General features: G+C 48.0%; 1 protein-coding gene and 1 long non-coding RNA gene across 5 annotated transcripts in view; one reads left to right on the plus strand and one right to left on the minus strand.

The window, feature by feature from the left end:
• On the plus strand, positions 1-18,887 carry LOC133341344 (uncharacterized). The gene is made up of 3 exons (XR_009755031.1): positions 1-129; positions 12,119-12,193; positions 18,721-18,887. It is a non-coding gene; the product is annotated as an uncharacterized LOC133341344 (long non-coding RNA).
• LOC133341343 (vascular endothelial growth factor A-like) overlaps positions 5,782-21,848 on the minus strand; it is a 24,672-nt gene continuing 8,605 nt past the window's right edge. For 3 of the 4 annotated variants that reach the window (XM_061549889.1, XM_061549887.1, XM_061549888.1), the window contains exons 5-9: positions 21,174-21,250; positions 19,452-19,481; positions 18,657-18,731; positions 10,655-10,813; positions 5,782-7,746 (exon numbers count right to left, since the gene is read on the minus strand). In XM_061549889.1, the coding sequence (XP_061405873.1) occupies positions 7,728-7,746; positions 10,655-10,813; positions 18,657-18,731; positions 19,452-19,481; positions 21,174-21,250 (360 nt within the window). In that variant the 3' untranslated portion in view covers positions 5,782-7,727. Of the gene's footprint in view, positions 7,747-10,654; positions 10,814-15,360; positions 15,920-18,656; positions 18,732-19,451; positions 19,482-21,173; positions 21,251-21,848 lie in introns of those variants that run through there. The other variant, XM_061549890.1, reaches the window with a different exon arrangement.

A 21,848-nucleotide genomic window follows, 5' to 3' on the forward strand; every position in this document is an offset into this window, starting at 1 on the left:
GTGCGCCTCGTCATCCCGGTACGAGCCATCGTTGCTCTCCCGGTGCCGGCGCTCCTCCAGCCTGGCCGACTCCATCGTCACGGTGACAACCGCGCTGTGGACAGAGAGAAACTAGGGTTGGTCAAAACGGTAAACTGGTAAACTGGTAAACTGCGAACCACATTCAGAATCGATTACTTGTTGCTGCCGAAGTCAGGAACCAATAATCCGTTTCCAGTGTAATATTCGTAATGACACGCGCCAAGTAACTTCGTTGTACATTGGTGGTAACACATTTTTTTACGTTTTTGTTGCCAAAATTTTTTTTATGTACGTGCAGAAAAATATTGTTACCTTTCTATATTATTGCAATTACCAGTGATGCCCAAAAAAACCCTACTTTAAACAACCAGAAAAAAAAACACCCACACGCACAAACTGAAACCTTCTACCCACAGCCAACCTTGCTCTGAGATTAGATTTCAGCGAAGACCTTGCGCCGTGAGGTTATTTTTGTTCAATTGTACGTCACATTTGTGAGTGTGGGATGAGGAAAATGCAAGCCCGAACGACACACACACTAGGAGCCAATAACGCCTCTCTAAGCGTCTGGTTCACATTGACCCTGCTGCGAATGCCATCACCTGCCTCCTCCGCCCCCAAAAAGAGACTGCACATCACCCAGACTGATAGCATCACAAATAACTACTCCTCTACACCACACAGAGCATCACTACCACACAGCAAAAAAACACGATTAACACACACACACAATATACATCATATTATACATTCCCATTACAGTGATATTTATATTCTCCACAACGAAGCAAATTATTTAATTGATTTTATGTATATCATTTTGCCTCGAACTGGGACCCCATATCTTAAGGGGAGGAGGGGTCCTTGCCATATGCTTGGCAGTTTAAGGAAAGCCGGACTGCTGATGACACATCGCGTGTCGAAATGGGAGTTTGCGTGTCTTGAATCAATGCTGCCGAACTCACAGAAGGCCGTGCCGCTGATGGTTTGTGTAATACTTTTGTGTTTTATGTGGAGAGAGGAGAAGAGTACGTGAAGGAGATACAGTACGCTTATTTTACACGTGTGTTGAACTTCTTTCGCACCGTACGTAGCCAACCGTGCTAATCGGAGGTGCAAGTGGAGTAATATGTTATATGTTCTACGCAATGGAGCATGTTTGACACGTGTGATTATGCACATGTATGATAATCACGTGCAAATCATTGCCCACTACCTGCCACGACACGCATCAGAGAAATGGGGTCATCGAGTGAAGAAAAAGGAGCATGGCAGAAGCGGGCGTGCTTTTAATTAAATTGAGTAGCGGACTGGAGAAGATGCACGGGTTAATTGCGTACCACATTCTGTTCAGAAAAGTGGCCTTGGGCAAGTTGGGCTTGGCCATGGCCCGCCAAGAGAGGGCAGACGATGGCCGATGGGTCAAAGGTTAATAACGTAACGTCTCTCTACGGAGATGGATTGAAGCCATGAAAATACGCCTCGTGTAACCCATTTAATTGTCTAAAAACGTAACTATTTTTGTTAGAGGTTTATTTAAAACAGGAATGAATATGCAAAGGTGGGAAAAAATGCGGGGTCAATTAATTTTGGGGTGGGGGGAGGTGTCACAAGACATCTGGACCAGCCTGATTGTGAGTTAAGTTACAGACGGCAACAGCAGCAACTTGGAGAATCATCATCCAGCAGTGGATTGACCACGGCCGATTATGACGATGTGTTAATAAGAACAATAATGCTGTGTGTAGACATGTGCATGTCTGCAGTAGATAGAGAACGACGTGAATATTATTTGGGTCTTTCGGTAAAGTCACGTAGATTGGTTCAAAGAAAATAACGAAAAAATAACAAAAAAACTACGACGTTTCGATCGCAACACAAGCGGTCGTTTCCTGCGTAGTTTTTGTGTTATTTTATTTGACCCTATTTGAGTGACTTTACCGAAAGACTCAAACAATATGAATTCCTGCAGTCACGAAAGCTTTAAGTCAAGATGATTTAACACCACAACGAATGATCATGTGGATTTTACATTGTAGAGTTACTATGGTCAGTTAACCCTGGGTCTCTCTATCTTGCCAACTAGACTCAACAGGAGTTCTCTCACCATTGGAACCTCCTGTAAATGCTTACCCCGAGCTCTCATACTCTGATGGTGAATTGTCCTTGAGTTGTGCGCCTTTTGGCGTCATCTGATCCAACACCATGTGAGACTAGGCTCTAAGGAAAGCTGTCTCGAGTGTGGACCAATCATTTTCAAGGACAGTGCATACATTATCAGAGTTGTGTTTTTTGTTTGCATTCCGACCACAGGTATTGTGGTCAATGCAAACATGACTCCTTGTAAAAAAAGGCGTCAGTTTTGTTGCCAGATAAAAGGGTAAAAAAACAATTATCATATTTTGCTACTGGCAAATAAGGTTCCAGTGGTGTAAATGCTTACCACGAGCTCTCATACTCTGATGGTGCATTGTCTTTGAGTTGTGCGCCTTTTGGCGTCATCTGGTCCAACACCATGTGAGACTAGGCTCTAAGGAAAGCTGTCTCGGGTGTGGACCAATCAATTTCAAGGACAGTGCATACATTATCAGAGTTGGTTTTTTTTTGCATTCCAACCGCAGGTATTGTGGTCAATGCAAATATGACTCCTTGTAAAAAAGGCGTCAGTTTTGTTGCCGGACTAAAAGGGTAAAAAAACAATTATCAGGAGTTTTCCCACTCCACTGCTGGATGGATGGTCTCCCTCCCAACCACCCACACCGGGAAAGACGGGGAACACAGAAGCACCGTACAACGTTGGATTTAGCTGTGCTGGTAACCCACGTTATCCCTGCGTCCTAGAACAACTAGTTTGTGGTGCACGGCTTGTCACCAATCAAATCACGATACAATCTTAGCTTAATCATTACTGTACCCTATAACATAGGAACTCTATGGTATAAATGACACATATTTACAATATGTATTTAATACACGCATTGTGGAACGGTGAACTACCGTAGCGAATATATACATTATAAAACCACGTGCGTTTGTTATACACAATTACTATGTGTAATGGCATATTTACATCGCTGAGCACAATTGTGTAGCATTACACAGATCACCGTATTGTTACTAATGTGTGGTCACAGTTGGACACGTGTGTGTGTGTGTGCACTCACCTTTCAATAGTGTCTGCGTCGCTCTCCCCACGTCCCCTGTCTTTTATATAAACATTTTAACTTCCCCGTGCGCAATGTTTTAACCTTTTTAAACCGGACAGAATTAGACGTAATAGTGGTTTTAGCACACTGCCACAGATTCACACACACACATGCAGGCGGACCAGCAACACACACTCGCGAACACACACGCCCCAGTCACGCGGCTCCACACGCACGGGCCATGCCAAATACGGACCCCGTCTCCCCCCGCGCCCGCTAGCACAGTCACGTGGGATCCGTAGCAGCGGGGTCCATATTTAGCATGAGTGATAGAGGAGGGGCCGCGGGGGGTGTGGGGGATGGTGCAGGGGGGGGGTCTCTTGTCTCTCGTGTATGTGCGCATGCGCACGAGGAGTTAGCCCCGCCCCACGGGAGGAATGGGGGGGGGGAGAAGGGTAAGGGCTGACAGAGGTTGTTGGAGTGGCTACGGACAGTGGCTTGTTGCTGCGACCAAAGGCTGTGTTTTCACAAAGAGACAAAGGAATTTTCAATTTCAGACGTAATAACCACGCGTAACATGTATAATGAAATGTTAATAAATAAATATTTCAAGTTCAGCTATTTTAATTGGTAATGTATTTTAAGCATAAGACCTTGTTGAAGAATTGGTCTATTCAATATATAAATAAAGTGATATTACACTTAACTAATTTGTTAAAGAATTTCTAAAGATTTACTGTATTGATTTAAAAATACATATCATTAACATACTACAGAGAAGCACTCATCTGCGGGTTCTATTCTTTCTATTATTCGTGAATATCCTAGACTTTTTCCATAAGTCTTTGCGGAACGCCACCCTATGCTGACCCGCCCCTACTGGAAATCTGTGAAGAAAAAGCTTCATAGCTCATCGGATTTCTCCAGGATAAATAAAGATTCCGATAACTGGATATTATCTGCACTTTTTTTTTACCCCACGAATGAAGAGTAAAATCGCGAATAATAGAATCCACAATAATGGTCCTCAATAGCGCTGCGCATTTGATGAAGTTCTCCTGTACAACGCATGCATCGTATACGATAAGTGATCGCTTAAACACGTGGTGTTCACACAACGCGTTTTCGTTATAACGCGGTTCTTCCATTCGGGAACACTTTTCGCACAACGTGGAACGCGCACCGTTATAACGCGGTTTTTGAGCGGTCCATGATGAACTACTTTTTTAAGCTGCGTGGCTGAGCGGAATGATACAGTGGCGCGGCGGCGTACCCTCGGTTGATTTTCCCAACACCTCGCTTGCGTGTGCGTGCATCGTATCTCGCCAAAATGTATCTTTATGTTATTTATGGGGAAATTGTTTTCGCCTAACTCTGCACTTTTCAGGAACCCATCTATCGCGTTAAACGAGGACTACCTGTGCGTTGATTTGTTTTGGTTTATGCTGCATGGAAAACATTTTTATGAATGCATTTATTTGCTTGGTAACTCGGTTCATACATTTCTTCGTCGATGACCAAATCACTCGGTGTGCACTTGATCTCAAAAGTTAAGCCTGGAAAGTGCTTACACGGGCGACCAAGCCGTGCACAAGCAGGCGCTGTAGGCAGCTGAGCGGCTACGTGGTGGGAAGCAGAGGGCAGTTACAGAAAAGCCAATCGTTCTACAGTTATTGCAAATACGTCGTCACTCTATGATTACCACGACTTGATTTGCGTCGCCTCAACCCAGGCTTCCACCACCTACCCTGTACGTTTCTTTGATGTACGTCGTGTAGAGATTCGTCGCACCTTTCAGGAATGCATCCCCAACGTAAACCGGGATATTACTGTGCTATACTTGTAGGCGGCCACGTCTATGATCCCCACCTTTAACACGGAGTAAGGCTTTCGCGACCGATATGGTTCATAATGGAGGTTTTTTTTGGGATAGATTGCGTAAATATGTAAATGTATCGTTAAACCCGCCACCACCCGACACAGGCAATTAGTAAGGGTTGTCACGTAAACAGAGCATGCCAATTTGTTACGAGTACAGCACACCGGTGTGTTCGAGAGCCAAGCCACAACATTTACAATCTGAGTACTGCGTTTCCCCAGTAGTTGCAACTAGCATCATCAGGCGACAACCATATTTGTGGATAAGTCCACCTTTATTAACTCGCACTGAATTTCGATTTAAAGCTTTCGTGACTGCAGGGATTCATCTTCTTGGTTCTTTCGGTAAAGTCACGTAGAAGGAAAGTAACAAAATAATAAAAATAAAACATAATAAAATAATATAATATTTTATTATGTTTTATTTTTATTATTTTGTTACTTTCCTTCTACGTGACTTTACCGAAAGAACCAAGAAGATAACTCGCACTGATCAGACAAAGCCCCACGACCGGCATGGCGCAGGAAGACCCTCATCCAGCAGTTGATTGAAAAAGGGGCTGCACATCGAGATGTATGGCGTCTAAATGCGACCACGTCTCAAGACGCTGCGGAGAAACTGGGAGGTTTTTTTTTTTTATAGAGGCCAGGGGTTGTCAACCTGCGACTCTGGAGCCGCATGCGGCTCTTTAAAGACTGCTTCGTGACGTTGTCTATTCAGGACCACCATCTCGTATTCACCACGTGGGATTTCGGCTCTTGACATTTTGAGTTTTTTTTACCTAATTCCAAAAAAATGGCTCTTATTTTGGTCGCCGGCCTCTGATATAGGCAGACATGGCCAGAATAAATAGACATTGAGCTTGGAATTGAACAAGGACAGGGGAGTCGACATCACAGATGGCTGGTGAAGGGGGATGCCAGACCGTGGGGCCAGCAAAGGAGAATGAGCGACCTCCCACTGAGCAAAGGTCAACTTGGGGGCTTTGACAGAAGAGATGGGCGATATGAGAACGGGGGAGGTAAGATAATGAGTGTTGAACACAGGAGTGAAATGAGAGGGGAGAGGGAGGTAGGAGAGTGCGTGGCAGGGAGCAATATTGAAAACGGTGATTGGAACATTAATCTCGTAATAAATTTGGATATGATGATGATGATGATAATGATAACAATATTCAGTTATTGAAAGTACAGAAGGCTGATGGTTCTGCTGCTGTTACTGCTTACTGCTGCTTATGATAACGTTCAATGACGCTGGTGGTGATGATCATGCTGATGATGATTGTTATGATGGCAGTAGTGGGTGACTACAATGATGATGAATGTGTTTTGTGGTGATGATGGTGGTGATGAAGATGACAATGGAGGAGGTTGATAACTAACGGTGTTGATGATGATGGCAGTCACGGTGATTAACCCACATAGGCACCATTTAACAAGACGCAAGGGTTCACGTTTCAGGAGACACGTTTTTCTTTATTCGTGATTATTTACAATGCTGCTGTGTAGGAAGTGTGTGGGTGGACGTGCTGGGAGATGTGTGGGAGTGGAATAATTCTGTGGAATAACAATCATCATTTCTTTTTTTTAAGGTTGAAAATAATTATTTTGGTGACGTAAATTTTAAATAAAGCTGCACATCGTAAGCTCCTGAATGTATATATTTTTTTAATCATGGAGGGAAGTGGGATGCCGATGTGGTGTGAGGGGTAAAGGAATCATAACAGGCATAAGTGGGATAATCGGAGAGGACAACATGAGTCCCGGTGTCCTTCCGTGACCCCACACCCAGCTGTTACAAAGCCCTCCCGGAACTCCGTGTTCCAGTCGAGAAGGACAGGACGCATGTCAGATATAAAAAAAAAAACCGCAGCCTTCCATTCGTCCATCGTTTGCAAAGTCCCATAATCAATGTTCAGCCACATACATGCTTGTGCAGACCCTCAGACCCCTCTGAAAGTCTCGAAGTCCATATTGTGATCTTTCACTCAATGGATGGCATGGGCCGGGTGCTCCACACCGCATCTCACATGCTGTCCTCTCTGGACTTCGTTTATCCAGTTATTCATTGTTCATCCAGATGCCGATTGTCATCCAAACCCCATTGTTCGTCCAGATGACAATTTTGATCCTGACGCCATTGTTCATCCAGATGCCATTGTTAGGGGCGGGTGGGGGGGGGGTTCTTCATGGCTTATTACAAGCTCCAATTTTCATCCATGCCTCATTGTTCAGATGCCATTGTTAATCAGGCCGCATCGGGGCCCCAATTCTCCGGATTCAATTCTCATTCAGGCCCCGTGGCTCTCATGCCTTGATTGTTATTCAGGTGAACATTCTCAGGCTCCATGGGTCATTTTTAGCCCCCAATGCTCATCCATACCCCAATTCTCATCCAGGTCCCATGGGTCATAGCAGTCCCGTGTACCATCCAGGCCCTCTTGTCCCTTTGCCCCAGAAGCTCAATATCTTCAATTGCAGAGTAGTGAGATTTCACAACTCTTCTCAGGGCTCAGGAGGTGCCTGATGATCCAGTCTGATCGTATCAAAGTTATTTTTGCCCTTGCAATAAATATGCCTTCTGGGGCACTCTTCCACTCTCTCCTTCTCTCTCTCTGGCAGCTTAAATATATTTATAAAATGTGGTGGAGAGAGAGAGTGAGGCGCAGATGGAGGGAATGATCATCTGGGCCTCTCGCACCTGTGATTCATCACGAAGCACAAACACACACACGCACGTGCACACAAACACACCCAGGAAATGACACGTTAGTACCCATTTGCAGCTGTAAAAAACTGACACGATACAATGTATTCATTTGACATAACCATATTTTAATTTGTCTGTGTTTTTGTTTTAACATACTGTATCTAAAAAGCTGAAAATTAAAAATTAATTCCCAAATATTTGAAATTGCACCCCCGTAAATGGCATCGCTCCACTCTGGATACTGAATTTGCATTGCATTCCATTATGTACTTGGGAGGAGTGGTGGCACAGCGGTTGGCACGCTGCACTATAAACCCACTGATGTTAGCCACCACGGCTAACATCAGTGGCAAGTGATATCAGCACCGGCCCTTACCCCCGTGTCCCTCTTCACCAACCTGCACTGACCGGCGCGGTGAAATATGGTCAAAGAACCCCCATGGCCAACAGCATATGGAGGCCTTCATCCACCGGTGCGTTGATCGAGAGCTGGAGTAAATAGTATTGTTTATAGCCCATGGTATAGCACCGATTCCTTTTCGGGTTGAACACTTCAGGGCAAAACAGCACAACCGCGAAGAACGATGCAGTTGCCCCCGTGACATCATTAACGGTGGCGAGATGTTATCGCCTTTGCCTGGGATGCTAGATGACTTTGGTTCAACCTCTATCCTGACGGCTGTAAATGTTGAGTATGCATGTTCTTCCCGCGGTCTTCGGGATTTTCCCTTCACGTAAAAAAAAACACGCGTCGAGATTATTTGACTGCTCTAAATGCCCACATGATAAGCCACTTCGCTGCGCTGAACAGAGCCCGCGGTTCGGTGGACTTTAACTGGTGAAATAAAAGTTTAGTTTTGGCTATATATCGTTATCCTAATTGTTGTACGTCAGTGGTTCTTAACCTGGGGTGCACGCAAACTCCTGGGGTTGCACGTAAGTTACAACTACTTTGTTTCATCAAACCTATGCATCTATTGACATTATACACGTTTTAACGATTGAAAAACCAAAGGGGTGCAAGGCTGCTGTAAAGGTTAAGGACCACTTCTGTTCGTGATCGAAGAGGGTCATTGTAGAAAATACATTGTGGTCACACCCACCACACTAGCCTTGTCCAATCACCAACAAGGTGGGCGTGGCCAAGCTAAAGGGGGTTTTCTAATTGATCCTGATAGCGGTACCCCGGGGGTACCAAATAATACAAAATGAGCGAGGCAATTAAATATTTTATTTTGGGACGCAATTTTTTCCAGGGGTGTACTTCACTTCGCGACTGGGGTGCCAATGAATCCGACATCAGTGCTACTCCACGATGTCGAAACGCCAAACAGCATAAAAAAATCCGTTATCGAAAAATTCAACTTTGAATAGTGCATCGTGTACAGCTCGTCGAGATGAGTCGATTGCCGCATCGCCGACCATCGACAGACTATAAGTGACTGCATCACGGACATGGTGCGAGAGCCGGGGTGCCATTATAAGGTTCAATTGCCCTCTTCGCATCATTCAGAAGCCAATTCTATTCGGAACCCTGCAGTGACCAGTGTGTCATCGGCATGTGTCAGAGAATGTTCTCAGAAGATGACAGCATGGTAGAACTTCTACCTCTAAAGTCAATGCAATAGTAGGCATCCTTCTTCACACGAGGTGCACGCCTGTTTAATTATGCCCCCATGGCAAAAAAAAAGAAATTTGTAAAATTTCCAACTCACTCCATTCAACTGAGAACCCAGTCTATTCACAGGTGCCTGCAGTGCTGCGGCTCTAGAGCAGTGGTTCTACTGGGAGGAACCTCCTGGTTTCACCAGCCCACAGGGGATTATTGTGTCCGTCCGTCGCGCATCCAAAAATGGGAGGGGTGGGGCTGGGTGGAGAGGGGAGGGTGGGGAGGGGCTGGGTGGGGAGGGTGGGGAGGGGCTGGGTGGGGAGGGGAGGGTGGGGAGGGGCTGGGTGGGGAGGGTGGGGAGGGGCTGGGTGGGGAGGGGAGGGTGGGGAGGGGCTGGGTGGGGAGGGTGGGGAGGGGCTGGGTGGGGAGGGGAGGGTGGGGAGGGGCTGGGTGGGAGGTGGGAGGGGTGGGGCTGGGTGGGGAGGGGCTGGTCACCCCGTGGTGCTCTTATAAAACTCAACGTTTAACCTACTCACGCCGGCTTGTGCCCGCCCTCACAGTCGGCCATATTTGCGGAATACACCACGCCGCCGTTGACCCTGGCCATTGACCGAGCAACCCAACGTTCCTACCAGCTCCCTCCGCAGGAATGTGTTTAACCTGGGGGTGCGAGATGCCCTTTCTGAGTCTGCAGTAAATGTGAAGAACCGCTGCTCTAGAGGATGCAGGCTGTGCAACTGCACCCGGGAACCCATGGGGCTAAAGGAGGCCCAGGCAACCGAGCTACGAGGAAGGCGGGAGGGGATGAAAATAAAATTCAACTGACAGCCCAATTGTAATGTCCTCGCAGCAGGGGTCAAAATCAACCACGCGTACACCACAGGGTGTCTATCAACTGCGCGACTCTCAGCAGTTATGCCGGCTCCATCGTCTCTGAGCCTCCTCCGAGTCACCCAGGGGCCACTTGCAAGTTTTATTTTTTGGGGTACACTTTGAATTTGTGGTGTGCGTGGGTGGGTGGCGGAGGTGAGGATCCCAGAGAGCCTGGCGGGGGGTGGGCTGGGGGGGAGAGGAGATGGGGTAGGAGGGAGGAGGAGGGGGGATGGGGAGGAGGAGGAGGGGGCAGGGGGAGGAGGAGGGTGGGAAGGAAGAGAAGAGGAGGGGGATAGGAGGAGGGGGAATGGGGAGGAGGAGGGGGATAGGAGGAGGGGGAGGGAGGAGGAGGGGGTAGGAGGAGGGGGGATGGGGAGGAGGAGGGGGTAGGAGGAGAAGCCCTCTCCGCCAACTCGCCTGCAGCTGCTCGTGTTGAGGAGCCGGCCGCGTTGCAGGCAGCGCGCCGCGGGCAGCAGGCACGTGCACGCGCACGTGCGCGGGTCCTGCGAGAAGAGGCTGCGCCTGCGCCCGACGCACGGGGGGCACGTGCTGCTGCTGCTGCTACTGCTGCTGCTTCTAGAAACGCAGAGACAAAGATTCCATCGGTTTAGCCTGAAACAGTGGTCGGGACGAGTGCTGTGAAGCGAAATGGGCACCTTACGAAGGTTCGCGGCGGTAGGGTGTGTGCGTGCGTGCCAGCACCACGCCCGGCCGCCTTTGTCTTTCCAGCGCTGATGTTAACACACCGCACTCATTCGGCGACCGGTTCAGATGTTCGCCCACTGATTGTTTGTGGCCGTGAGCTCCCCACCTCGCCACCGCAAAGACAAAGACCCCCCCCCCCCCCTGGCCCCCGTTTCGCCTGAACAGACATTGACGTGCAAATATTCTTGGTTCTTTCGGTAAAGTCACGTAGAAGGGAAATAATAAAATAATATTAATATTTTTTGTAGAAACAATAAAGAAATATAAATATATGATACAAATAATAAAATAATGTTGCAATAATATTTATATTATATAAATATATTTAGATTGTTTCCCTTCTACGTCACTTTACCGAAATATCCAAGAATATGAATCCCTGCAGTCACGAAAGCTTTAAATTAAAAAAAATTGACGTGCAAGTTGCTGATGGCGAGCATCTACGAATGCCACCGCACGTGACGTTGACAAAAATTAAACTCGTTGGTGCCACGTGCCGGGTGTGACGCTTCGCACCGCTGAACTCGCGTCACATCATTTGGTCGTGGGCTATCTATAAATAGATCGCCCTTGTGTGATTATATCCAGCGTTCCTATTTGACAGGTTTTCGCCTAAAAATGTTACGTGTGTGTGTATATACACGCACGCCCCAGTGTGTGTATATACACACACACTGGGGCGTGCTCTTGTGAAACTGGGTGGTTTGGCACAGTTGACTTGCAATGCAGATGTCGCATGCTTTGATTTAGATTTTTGCGGTACGGCAGCTGGACAATGGACACGCTTCCTAAGGGGCCGTCCATAAATGACGTCACGCGATTTGGGACGATTTTTAACCCCCCCCCCCCCCCTTGTCACACGGCGTCACACAAAAAGTCAGACCCCCCCTCAAATGTGACAAAGCTCTGCCCCCCCCCCAAAAAAACCATATTTCCATTTTGAAAATAAAACATGCTTCAAATCGCTTTAAACTATTGTCATTGTAGTTCGTATTTAATGTGGCGCTGCACTCTGATGTCGTAGGAGAAAACATTTATTAAAAAGTCTATTTAATTAAGTAGAACGTGTTGTTTATGTTTATTTAAAGTTGCACATTTTTACGTGACGTCACATTTCTCCAACCCCCCTCCCCTCGTCACACATCGTCACAAATGTCTGACCCCCCCCCCCCCCAGGTGCGTGACGTCACCCAGCAGTACGGATGGGCTCACCACAGTTTGCTGATGGACAGACGTTAACTACCTCGCCTGGTATACAGGGGAGATCGTGGGTTCGATCCCAACTCTGACGCCTGCTGCTGTATATTTGGAGTGTGCGTGTCTCTCTCGCACGTGGTCGTGTAGATTTTCATCCGGGTTTAGAGTAATTGGCTGCTATAAATGTCAACACGATGATCCATCATTTTTTTGCCAGGTACCTTCTTAAAAGGAGCTATATACAATCGCTCAGTTGGCCTTACCTGCTAAAATAAAATTTTAAAAAGTTTTTGGTTTTAGATGATCGGCAGGTCGCGTGCGGTGAGGCAACGTGTGGGTGGCTCGCCACTTCTCCCAAGACGTCTTGGCCATTCATGGCAACATCGGCTAAAATATCAAAAGGGGTTCTCTAGTGGACGCCCTTCCGCCAGCATTGGCGTGCGCGAGAAATTGCAGGGATGCACCTTTACTTATACAGAGACAAAGATCCCGTGTAAAGCCTACATAGGCTGTTGGGGCAAGTGCTTGTTTGTGAGCACCCTTTAATGCCGGCGCGACATACGAGAGGGTGGTGTAGCTAGTTCTGATGCTTACCCAGCACTGCAAACAGGTACTGTGCAGTATTCATTTAAGACTGTGTTGACCTATGGGAGGTCCGGGACTGGCTCTCACTCAGGTCGCGGGGTTCATAGTGCAGTGTGCTAACTACTGTGCCACCACTCCCGGGAATAGAGAGAGAGAGAGACACGTCGTGCCAAGACACCTTGAGTTTGTACATCGTGAATGTTCAAACTTTCCTGACGTCATTGGCAAAGTGTAGGCAACTGTGTGTAGGCGTCAGGGTCAAAATTACCCCGCAAATTACTCAATTGGGATTATACGTAGCAATCATCTGCCCCAACTAGCAGACCCCAGGTCGCTCTTGCAAATGAGACGAATCCTGGTCTCTTGAGTTCCCACCTGGTTAAACATGAAACAAGTGAACTTAGAACTTGATGAAACAGTCGAATGACTGAATTATATTTACCCAAAAAAAGCCTCACTGAGTCTCAAGGCTTTTACATATATATAAGTGAGGGTCCTGCACTTCGATATTTGGCCAATTCCACGAACAGGCCTCTGGGCTAATGTGAGAGAAGGCTGAAGGATCTGGAGAAACCCCAGGACACACGCGAGGGATGGGTGGTGGCGGCAGCGGGGGGGTGGTGACATCCAGCCACGGTGTCTCCTGGCCACAACCTCGCAGTTTCCACGCCTGCATTACCCGGCAAAGCCTCTGGTCATCCACATACAGTCAGCTGTCCTATAACGCGTAGAGTTTTCATAACGCGATGAATGTATTAAGGAACACTTTCTATATATAACGCGGATGCGAATTGGATATAACGCGATTGCGTGAACAGAACTGCGTCGCAAAAGTAGGAATAAGCGGTTGTACGGCTGCCTCGGCGTAGCGTCACACAAGGAGGGATGCTGCTGGATGCTTCGAGATGCTCTACCCACGCATCTTTGTTCAGCCTGTGTACACATCTCACGAGGACTGTGCTTTACCATTTTTTTTCATAACGCGTTTTTTTTTGCTCATAGCGCGGTGTTCAGGAACGCAACTACCGCGTTAGAGGAGAGAACAGAGTGTACGAAGTGGTCTCAAGGTGGCCGACATGAGGCGCTCTTCTTTCTACCGTGATCTCATTGTACATCTGCATCGTCGTTGGGGATATAAGCGCCGAGTCGTCACGTTGGCGGAATAGTGGTTTCCGCAAACATTTGGCAGAAGGAACAACCAGATTGCAAGTTTTTATTTTGACCACGCTGACTTGCGGTGTGATGCTGAGCAGCAGAGGTGAACACGGCAAAATCCGTTGTTGTACTATACTATCCTCCAATGCCTACGCTCCCCGCCTTCACCAACCGGTGAATAACGCTCACTGGCGTGCGGAAGACCTCATCCAGCAGTGGATTGACTAACGGCCGTACGCGTACGTGTGCAGGACTGCCATACGACACGCTGCGGGTCGTATGGTGTACGTTTTTTTTCCTGTGGGGTCATACCACCCAGCGGTTGCCGTTCTCGTTGCGCTGTTGACCTTTGGGAACAACAACAACAACAGGATAGCGCAGTGCAAGAACGGATGTTGTCCTTTAAGGGACAACACGCTTTGGGCCACTGTGGGAGGAATGACGGATACAGGCCAAAAAACGTGCTTGGCAGTCAACTAGTACATTTTATTTGCGCCGTGACCTCTATATTCGGCCGTAAGATCGGCTGATAAACTGGTTTCAGCCACTTCATGAACCGGACTCTTTGCGCTACAGCGCAAAATCGCCTTCGCTAACCTGCTCACGTTCCTCCCTTAAAACAACCCTCATCTCTTCTCCCCGAGCCCATCCAGCTCCGACCAGAGCTACACCTACCACTACCCCAACCCCTATCACTACCCCCATCACTACCCCTATCACTACCCCTATCACTACCCTTATCACTACCCCCATCACTACCCTTATCACTACCCCATCACTACTACCACTACCCCAACCCCTATCACTACCCCAACCCCTATCACTATGCCTATCACTACCCCTATCACTACGCCTATCACTACCACTACGCCTACCACCAGTGCCGGATTAAGCTAGTGCGGGGCCTGTAGCACATGTTATAAAGGGGCCCTAAATAAATAAATAAATATCTAAATATTAAAACACATTTTTTACTGGTATAGTAAAGTAATTGTGTTTTTTCATTTGCTATACAGCCAGATAATACGACGAATCGCTAACCCTAAACACCCAGTCGTTCATAAAAGTTTAAGGCGGTATAGTACTATAGTAATAGAGCGAGTGCAGAATCACTTAACCGGAATTGATAGCTTGAAAGCATTTAGCGCGGGGCCCTTGATAGTGCGGGGCCCGTAGTATATGTAGCTACTTTTGCTACTAGGATAATCCGGCACTGCCTACCACTACCCCTACCACTACGCCAATCACTACCCCTATCACCCCTATCACTACTCCTACCACTAACCCAACCCCTATCACTACCCCAACCCCGATCACTACCCCAATCACTACCCCCCATCACTAACCCAACCCCTATCACTACGCCCACCCCTCCCTAACCTCTTCCGCCTCTTCTCCTGTCACCTACATTGCGTCTTGGAGTAAGGCGCTAGACAAATCTATCTAAGATAAGAAAACGTGCACGCTGCTGTTACCGCTGCACTGAACAACACTTCTGCAATCTGAACCCACTTTTTTTGGAGAGCATTTATGCACAGGTGACCAATGCGTGGGTGGGTGATCAAAAACACATTTTGCCGTGCATCTCAGGACAAATCAGAACGAACGGCAACATCGGCAGACGACGATCCTCGTCACGGCTTATATGTCAAATAAATAAAAATCCCCGACTAAGAATCCATACGTTAAAACAAAGAGATAGCTTCTCACCAACAGATGGCGCTCGCACTTCTTTTGTCCAGAGCAGAGTTCTTCCATTTGCAACCATTGTTGGGTTTGACAGCAGCACGATGATGATGATGGTGGGGGGGGGGGGGTCTCACTATTTGTGTATTGTCTGGGGGCCGCATGTCAGGGGGGCAATGAAGAACACTGCTCCCCCCCTTCCCCCCCCCTGGAGTATTTTACTCCGGGTCAATCCGTCGGCGTAATTTGATGGTCGGGTCATAGCTTTTCTGGTGGATCGCGGAGCCCTTTCAGATCCACAGTGCTTGTGGCGTGTTCGCCGTGAATGCATTCCTTCTTAACCCTCTTGTGACGCTGTAATGGGGAGGGGGGGGGCGGGGGGTAACGATGATCTAATATGAACCAAGCTGGAGAGTTATTCCCAAACAGCTATTGCTGTTTGGGAATAACTCTAGGGAAAGGCAGCCAAAACAATCAGAGGGTTACCCAAAGCCCCAAAAGATTCCCAAAAACCAGCGCTAAAAGGCAGCGCCCCCCCCCCCGCTGCCTCTCCCCTCCCGACGACGTCGGTACGCGCGACGTCAACGTGCGGCGTCACGCTTCATGCTCCACGCGACGTTGTTCCTGCGCGACCTGCAACGTAACGTGACCCGTTTGCTGATGGACACCCTTTTGGCGTGAGATAACCACGCGTAACGCATGGATTTTCTTTTTTCTTCCGTGGGCTGTTCTGGCTTCTGAGCAATCCCGCGCCCGTTACTTTTTCCGACGTGACGCGTCGGTTAAAGCGCTGACATCGCGGCCGTTCATCTGCTTACGGGCTTAGCGCCGCTGCTCAGTGGCAATGGGACCTCGCGAGCGATGGATTTATTGCTCATGGGCATCGAGTACAGAGGGAAACGTCGGTGAGAATTTCCACTAAAGAGCCCAGACGAGCGGGTCCGAGGTTTGCGCCGAACGGATCAGGCAGCTCGTGTCGGGTGCGCCAAGTTGGCAACCCGTTTTAGATCCTGGCACCAGATGCAAACAAATTCCCGGAGTTAAAATTGCTTCCTAATTTTATGGCCACTCTGATTTCCACTGCGAATAATAGTGTGAGAGTTCTCACGTCTTACGTAACTGACCCAGTGGGCTTCAGCACCCTCTGTAAATGAAAGCATTGATAACTCTACAGTTATTAGTCAATCGAATACAGTCTGTTCTTCTACAACGCGGCATTTGCATTCCGGAAGAACACCACGCTATGGAAAAATCGCGTTGTAATAAATGAAATAATAAATCGTATATAAGACAGGGTAAAGCACAGTCCGCGATAACACGTGAGATGCGTACGCAGGCTGAACAAAGACTGAGTCGCGTGGGTAGTAGCATCTAGAAGCATCCAGCAGTATCCCAATGCCTTGTGTGACGCTACACCGAGGCAGCTGGGCAACTGCGTGACGCAGATCTGTTCACTTAATCGCGTCATATCCGATTCGCATCCGCGTTATAAAAAAACCTGTGTTCCCGAATACATTCATGGGTTATGTCCAATTCGCGTTGTGAAAACACGCGTTACGGGAGAACAAACTGTACTAGGATGAACGCCTTCCAAATACCGTGTCAGCCATGGGGCTTGTTTAACCATACTTCCCGAACACTAGTCAGTGCGGCTTGGTGAAGGATACACGCCCAGGAACCGGTTCGCTAACCTGCAATGACCAGCGTGGGGAAGTATGGTCATTGCAGGTTGGCGAAAGAGGGGTTGGCCCAGGAACGGTTGTTCGGATATCGCTCACGTTAGCCATGGTGGCCGGGAATCAATCCCAGATCGCCAGGTTCGTATCGCGGCGTGCCAAACCGCAGTGCCACGCCGCTCCATCTCATTTTAAATCATAGGGGGGGTGGGGGGAGACCTCAAATCCTACGCAACACATGTCATTGTGCGACGTGTTGCTTTGACAACAGTGGCACCTGTATCTTAGCAACCGCGAGTCGCACTTCCGTTGGTAGCAGGCAGCTGCGCATTGACACTTGGGAGAATGCCGGGGGTCTCATTCCGGGGGGGGGGGCCCAGTTCGCTGCCAGGCGGTTCGCTCAACCGCTGTTAGCTGGGCCCCCCCCACACACCACACACACCGCACATGAGCGTGGCAAATCACACGACAACAGCTGGAGCAGAAAAAAAAATTCGAAAAAGTCAACAAAATATTCCCACGTGTTTGCGCCGTTGACTTTAGTTTAAATGTAAAACAAATGTTCACAGTAGTGCATTGCCAAGCGTGTCTATCAAATAAATGTTTCTCATTGCCTTTTTAATCGTAGAAATAACATCTATATTTATATTTGGCAACCTGTGGGAGGGTTTCCGTACTTTATAAGCCGTTATTGCTGGGTCTAATGACGTTACAGATATATGTGTGCATGTCTTGCAGTATAGAAGTGTTGTCCTGTTGACCATTCTCATCTGTACTTTTGGTTCTTTCGGTAAAGTCACATAGATAGGAAAATAAATAATAGATCACTATTATTTATTTTCCTATCTACGTGACTTTAATAGATCACTATTATTTATTTTCCTATCTACATGACTTTACTGAAAGAACCTGAGAGTATGAATTCCTGCATTCAGAAAGCTTCAAATCTAGACATTCTCATCTGCTTTAAACCAAAATGCCTACCTGCCTATCTACCAATCCACCTACTCAACTGCCCACCTACTGACTCACAAACCTACCTACTATCCTACCTTTCAAACGACATACCTAACCATCCACCTACCTACCAATCTAACTATCTACTTACCTACCCATCCACCCACCTACTTACCTACCTATCTACCCACCTACCCATGCACCTATACCTACAAAGTAACTTGCTATCCACCTACCCACTACCTCTCCAACCCCATAGCTACCTAACCACCTCCGTACCCTTTCACCTACCTACCTAACCAACCATTTACACATTCAGAAGCCACAGCATGAACAATGCCGGGACGAAAAGAAAGTCGTGGCTCTGCGTTGGAAATGTTCTCTCGAGCGTTTGCAACTTCTGCTCCGAGAGTGTGAAGGTGGATGTGGCGACGTTGACCCTATGCGGGCGGACTCACGTTTTGGCTCCCTCCTTCCGCTGCCGTTCCTTCCTCCTCTCTCGTCGCTCTTTCCTTGATTCAGGCTCCCGCGCTCTGCACGGAGGAAAAGAATTGAACGCCGCGATTCACGTCCACTTTGGCCGGTTTCATCCCGAAGAGTCCGTTTGGAACTGTCGCTGAGCTGTGCGACCGGTGTGAGAGAACGGAAGCGGCTTTCGCAGAACTACTTCCAAAATCTCTGCAAGTCACCTCTTACCTACACCGGAGGGGGGGGGGGGGCGAGGGGGGGGGCGAGGGGGGGGGGCAGAACTTTCCCAACTATGTTGCTACAGAAAGTAATGTTCTTCGCTTGACGGGTCAATCTGATATAGTTTTTTTAATTCTCAGAGATGGAATTTAGGTCCTTGATTCATTCCAGTCAGGCTGAGCTCTGATTCGACTCTGTACGCCAAAAAGACATTACTGAACTAAGTTCCGCGAAACAGAGACTCGCTCACAGACAGGCAAAGCAAATTCCTTCTAATTTGAAGTTTTATTTAGCTGCCAAAGCTGCCGTGAATTGAAAAACTACTTTTTTTTAAATCGCGAAGTCAAAGTGTGTGTACAACCCCACCACCCTCCCCCCCCGAGCGAACACGTGGCGGTGCTCGTCTCATCGCAACCGTCGGCCCTGAGGCCAGTTGTGGAAATTCCACGTTCTCAAGGCGGGGCCCAGTACATCACGGTGTACTCTTTCTAATTAAAACAGCGACGACGACGGCAAACACTGCGACGAGTGGTGCTTGTGTTTGTTTCCCCGACCCCAGTGCTCACCTCTCTGATTTTCCTCTGCTCGTTACTTGTCTGTGGGGGGTGGAGGGGGGTCACAGGTTGTAGAGGTCGTTATGCCGGCAGTGTCACGGAGGTGGTTTGTCAAAGCACAGTTTCGCTTCTCAGTGTTGCCTGTTCTCGTGTGGTGTGTGTGTGTGTTGTCTCTTCTGCACTGCATATGAACACCGCGTGTTGTGTGTGTGTGTGTTGTCTCTTCTGCACTGCATATGAACATCGTGTTGTGTGTGTGTTGTCTCTTCTGCACTGCATATGAACATCGTGTTGTGTGTGTGTTGTCTCTTCTGCACTGCATATGAACATCGTGTGTGTGTGTTGTCTCTTCTGCACTGCATATGAACATCGTGTGGTGTGTGTGTTGTCTCTTATTAACTGCATATGAACACCGCGTGTGGTGTGTGTGTTGTCTCTTCTGCACTGGACATGAGCAGTGTTTGGTGTCCAGCCACTTGCTCACTGAGTGAGTCTCTCAAATGCCCCATCTTGCTCCGAGATGCACTGCGTGGCAGGTCGTGGCATGAATAATAAACGATGGCGGTGAGGTAGTTTAGCGATCGGTTGAAATGTCTGACCGTTTTGCAAATTGAATTATGTATTGGTGACCAATCGATTCAAAACACTCACTGTGGCACATTTTTAGTTAGTGGTGTCCCCTTACATGCATGGGTTTTCTCAAAAATACTCCAGTTTTCTTCCACTCGCAAACAAAAACAAAAACCCCTTAAAAATAGTAGACAGTGGCCAAGCATGCCAGTGCAGGAACCAGCATAGACATATTCTTGGGACTCAATGTGAGGCTTTTCTGTATAAATAATTGCTCTTATTATTATACTAATGTTAATTGACATTACTTCAATGAGGGGGGGGGGTGAATCGGCGACGCCGGGCAAAGTGCCCTGCACTGTGAATTTGGCGACCTGCCTCCGATTTGTCTGACATCATTGCAATAACCGCGAACACAACTTCTGCCACATCCTCCTCCTCCACACACCGTGAAACACACCCTGAGCCCACCCGCTCCCTCCCTAATTTCCCCTCTTGTTTTCTCTTAATTCGCTTTGTGTTCAGGTGGCCGGGTCTTGACTCCAACGAAGCAGTCCTTTTGGTGGATCAGGGAAGGAACGGTGGCTAGAGTTTGGCAGCCGAGGTCTCACTCCGTATCGGTCGAGCGACGTTTTCTTTTCATCGGCTGCGTCACACCGTGTGGAAGCCACCTGGCCTATCACTCCATACGTCGCTCCGGATCTTAACAGCCGCAGTTATGCACTTCCCCTCTCTACGCTTGCAAAACGTCATCTAGGGTTGGATTAGGGTTAAGGCATTGTGCCTTGAAACGTGCGGTGTCACGATCGGCCTCTGCGGAGAAGGCTCGTAAGAGGATGCTACCTTTCAATTGGAGGCAGTCGCCCTCCAACAACAGAGGGCGAAGAAACGACGCTCACAACAACGGGCGGAGTGCCGGGCAGCTAAACGCAGCAAGTTGGCACAGCGGGTAGCACAGATGGTGAATCTGCCAGTCACCTTGTTCAGTCAACCCATTATACCGGAGTCTGTCCCATGACCTTCCTGCCAATGAGCCTTCCACACTTCGCGTGGCCTCAAATTACATGTGGTCTGGCACAAGCGCTACAGTGACTTCACCACCACTTAGTGGCGAATGGCACCTGTTGTATACCTGTGTGTGTATCCGTGTGTGTGTGTACTCACCTGCACTCACACGCACTGTGCTGCACAAACGTCATCTCTTCCAAATACTGCCCATGCAGCGGCTTCACCTTTAGAATCTAAACATCAGAGAACACCACCGTCATCATCATCTGCACCATCAGCATCAGCAGCCACAACCAGCGAGCAACATCAGCACCACCAGTATCATCAGCATCACCAACACTAGCAGCACCAAGAATAAGAAAAGCATCTTCAACAGTATCACCACTTGGAATGACAGCATGGGTTTACTATAGCATGGATATTACAGCCGTAGTATAGCGGTATTGCGTGTATCCGTGTGTGTACCCTTGTGTGTATCGATATTGTAGTGGTTAGCGCACTGTGCAGTGAACCCTGGTCCTGGGAATCCCCTAGGTCGACTCAGTCTTAATCGGGTACCTTTACGTCGCCACTAGAAAGACAAAGGCGGCTGGGCGTGGTGCTCCCACACCGTCGTATTTCATGCCGACCTTCATAGATAATTCTAGATTTGAAGCTTTCGTGACTGCAAGGATTCATACTCTTAGGATTTTCGGTAAAGTCACGTAGGTAACAAAAGAATAATAGAAATAAAATTATAATAAATGAAAATAAATCAATTAAATCATAGATAATTATTAGTGCTCATTGACAGCACTTGTCCCAACAGTCTTGCAGCGCACGTGGGTACTG

This window comes from Lethenteron reissneri, chromosome 11 (genome assembly GCF_015708825.2).
Source record: "Lethenteron reissneri isolate LAM-NWPU_2019-01 chromosome 11, ASM1570882v1, whole genome shotgun sequence".
Taxonomy (NCBI): domain Eukaryota; kingdom Metazoa; phylum Chordata; class Hyperoartia; order Petromyzontiformes; family Petromyzontidae; genus Lethenteron; species Lethenteron reissneri.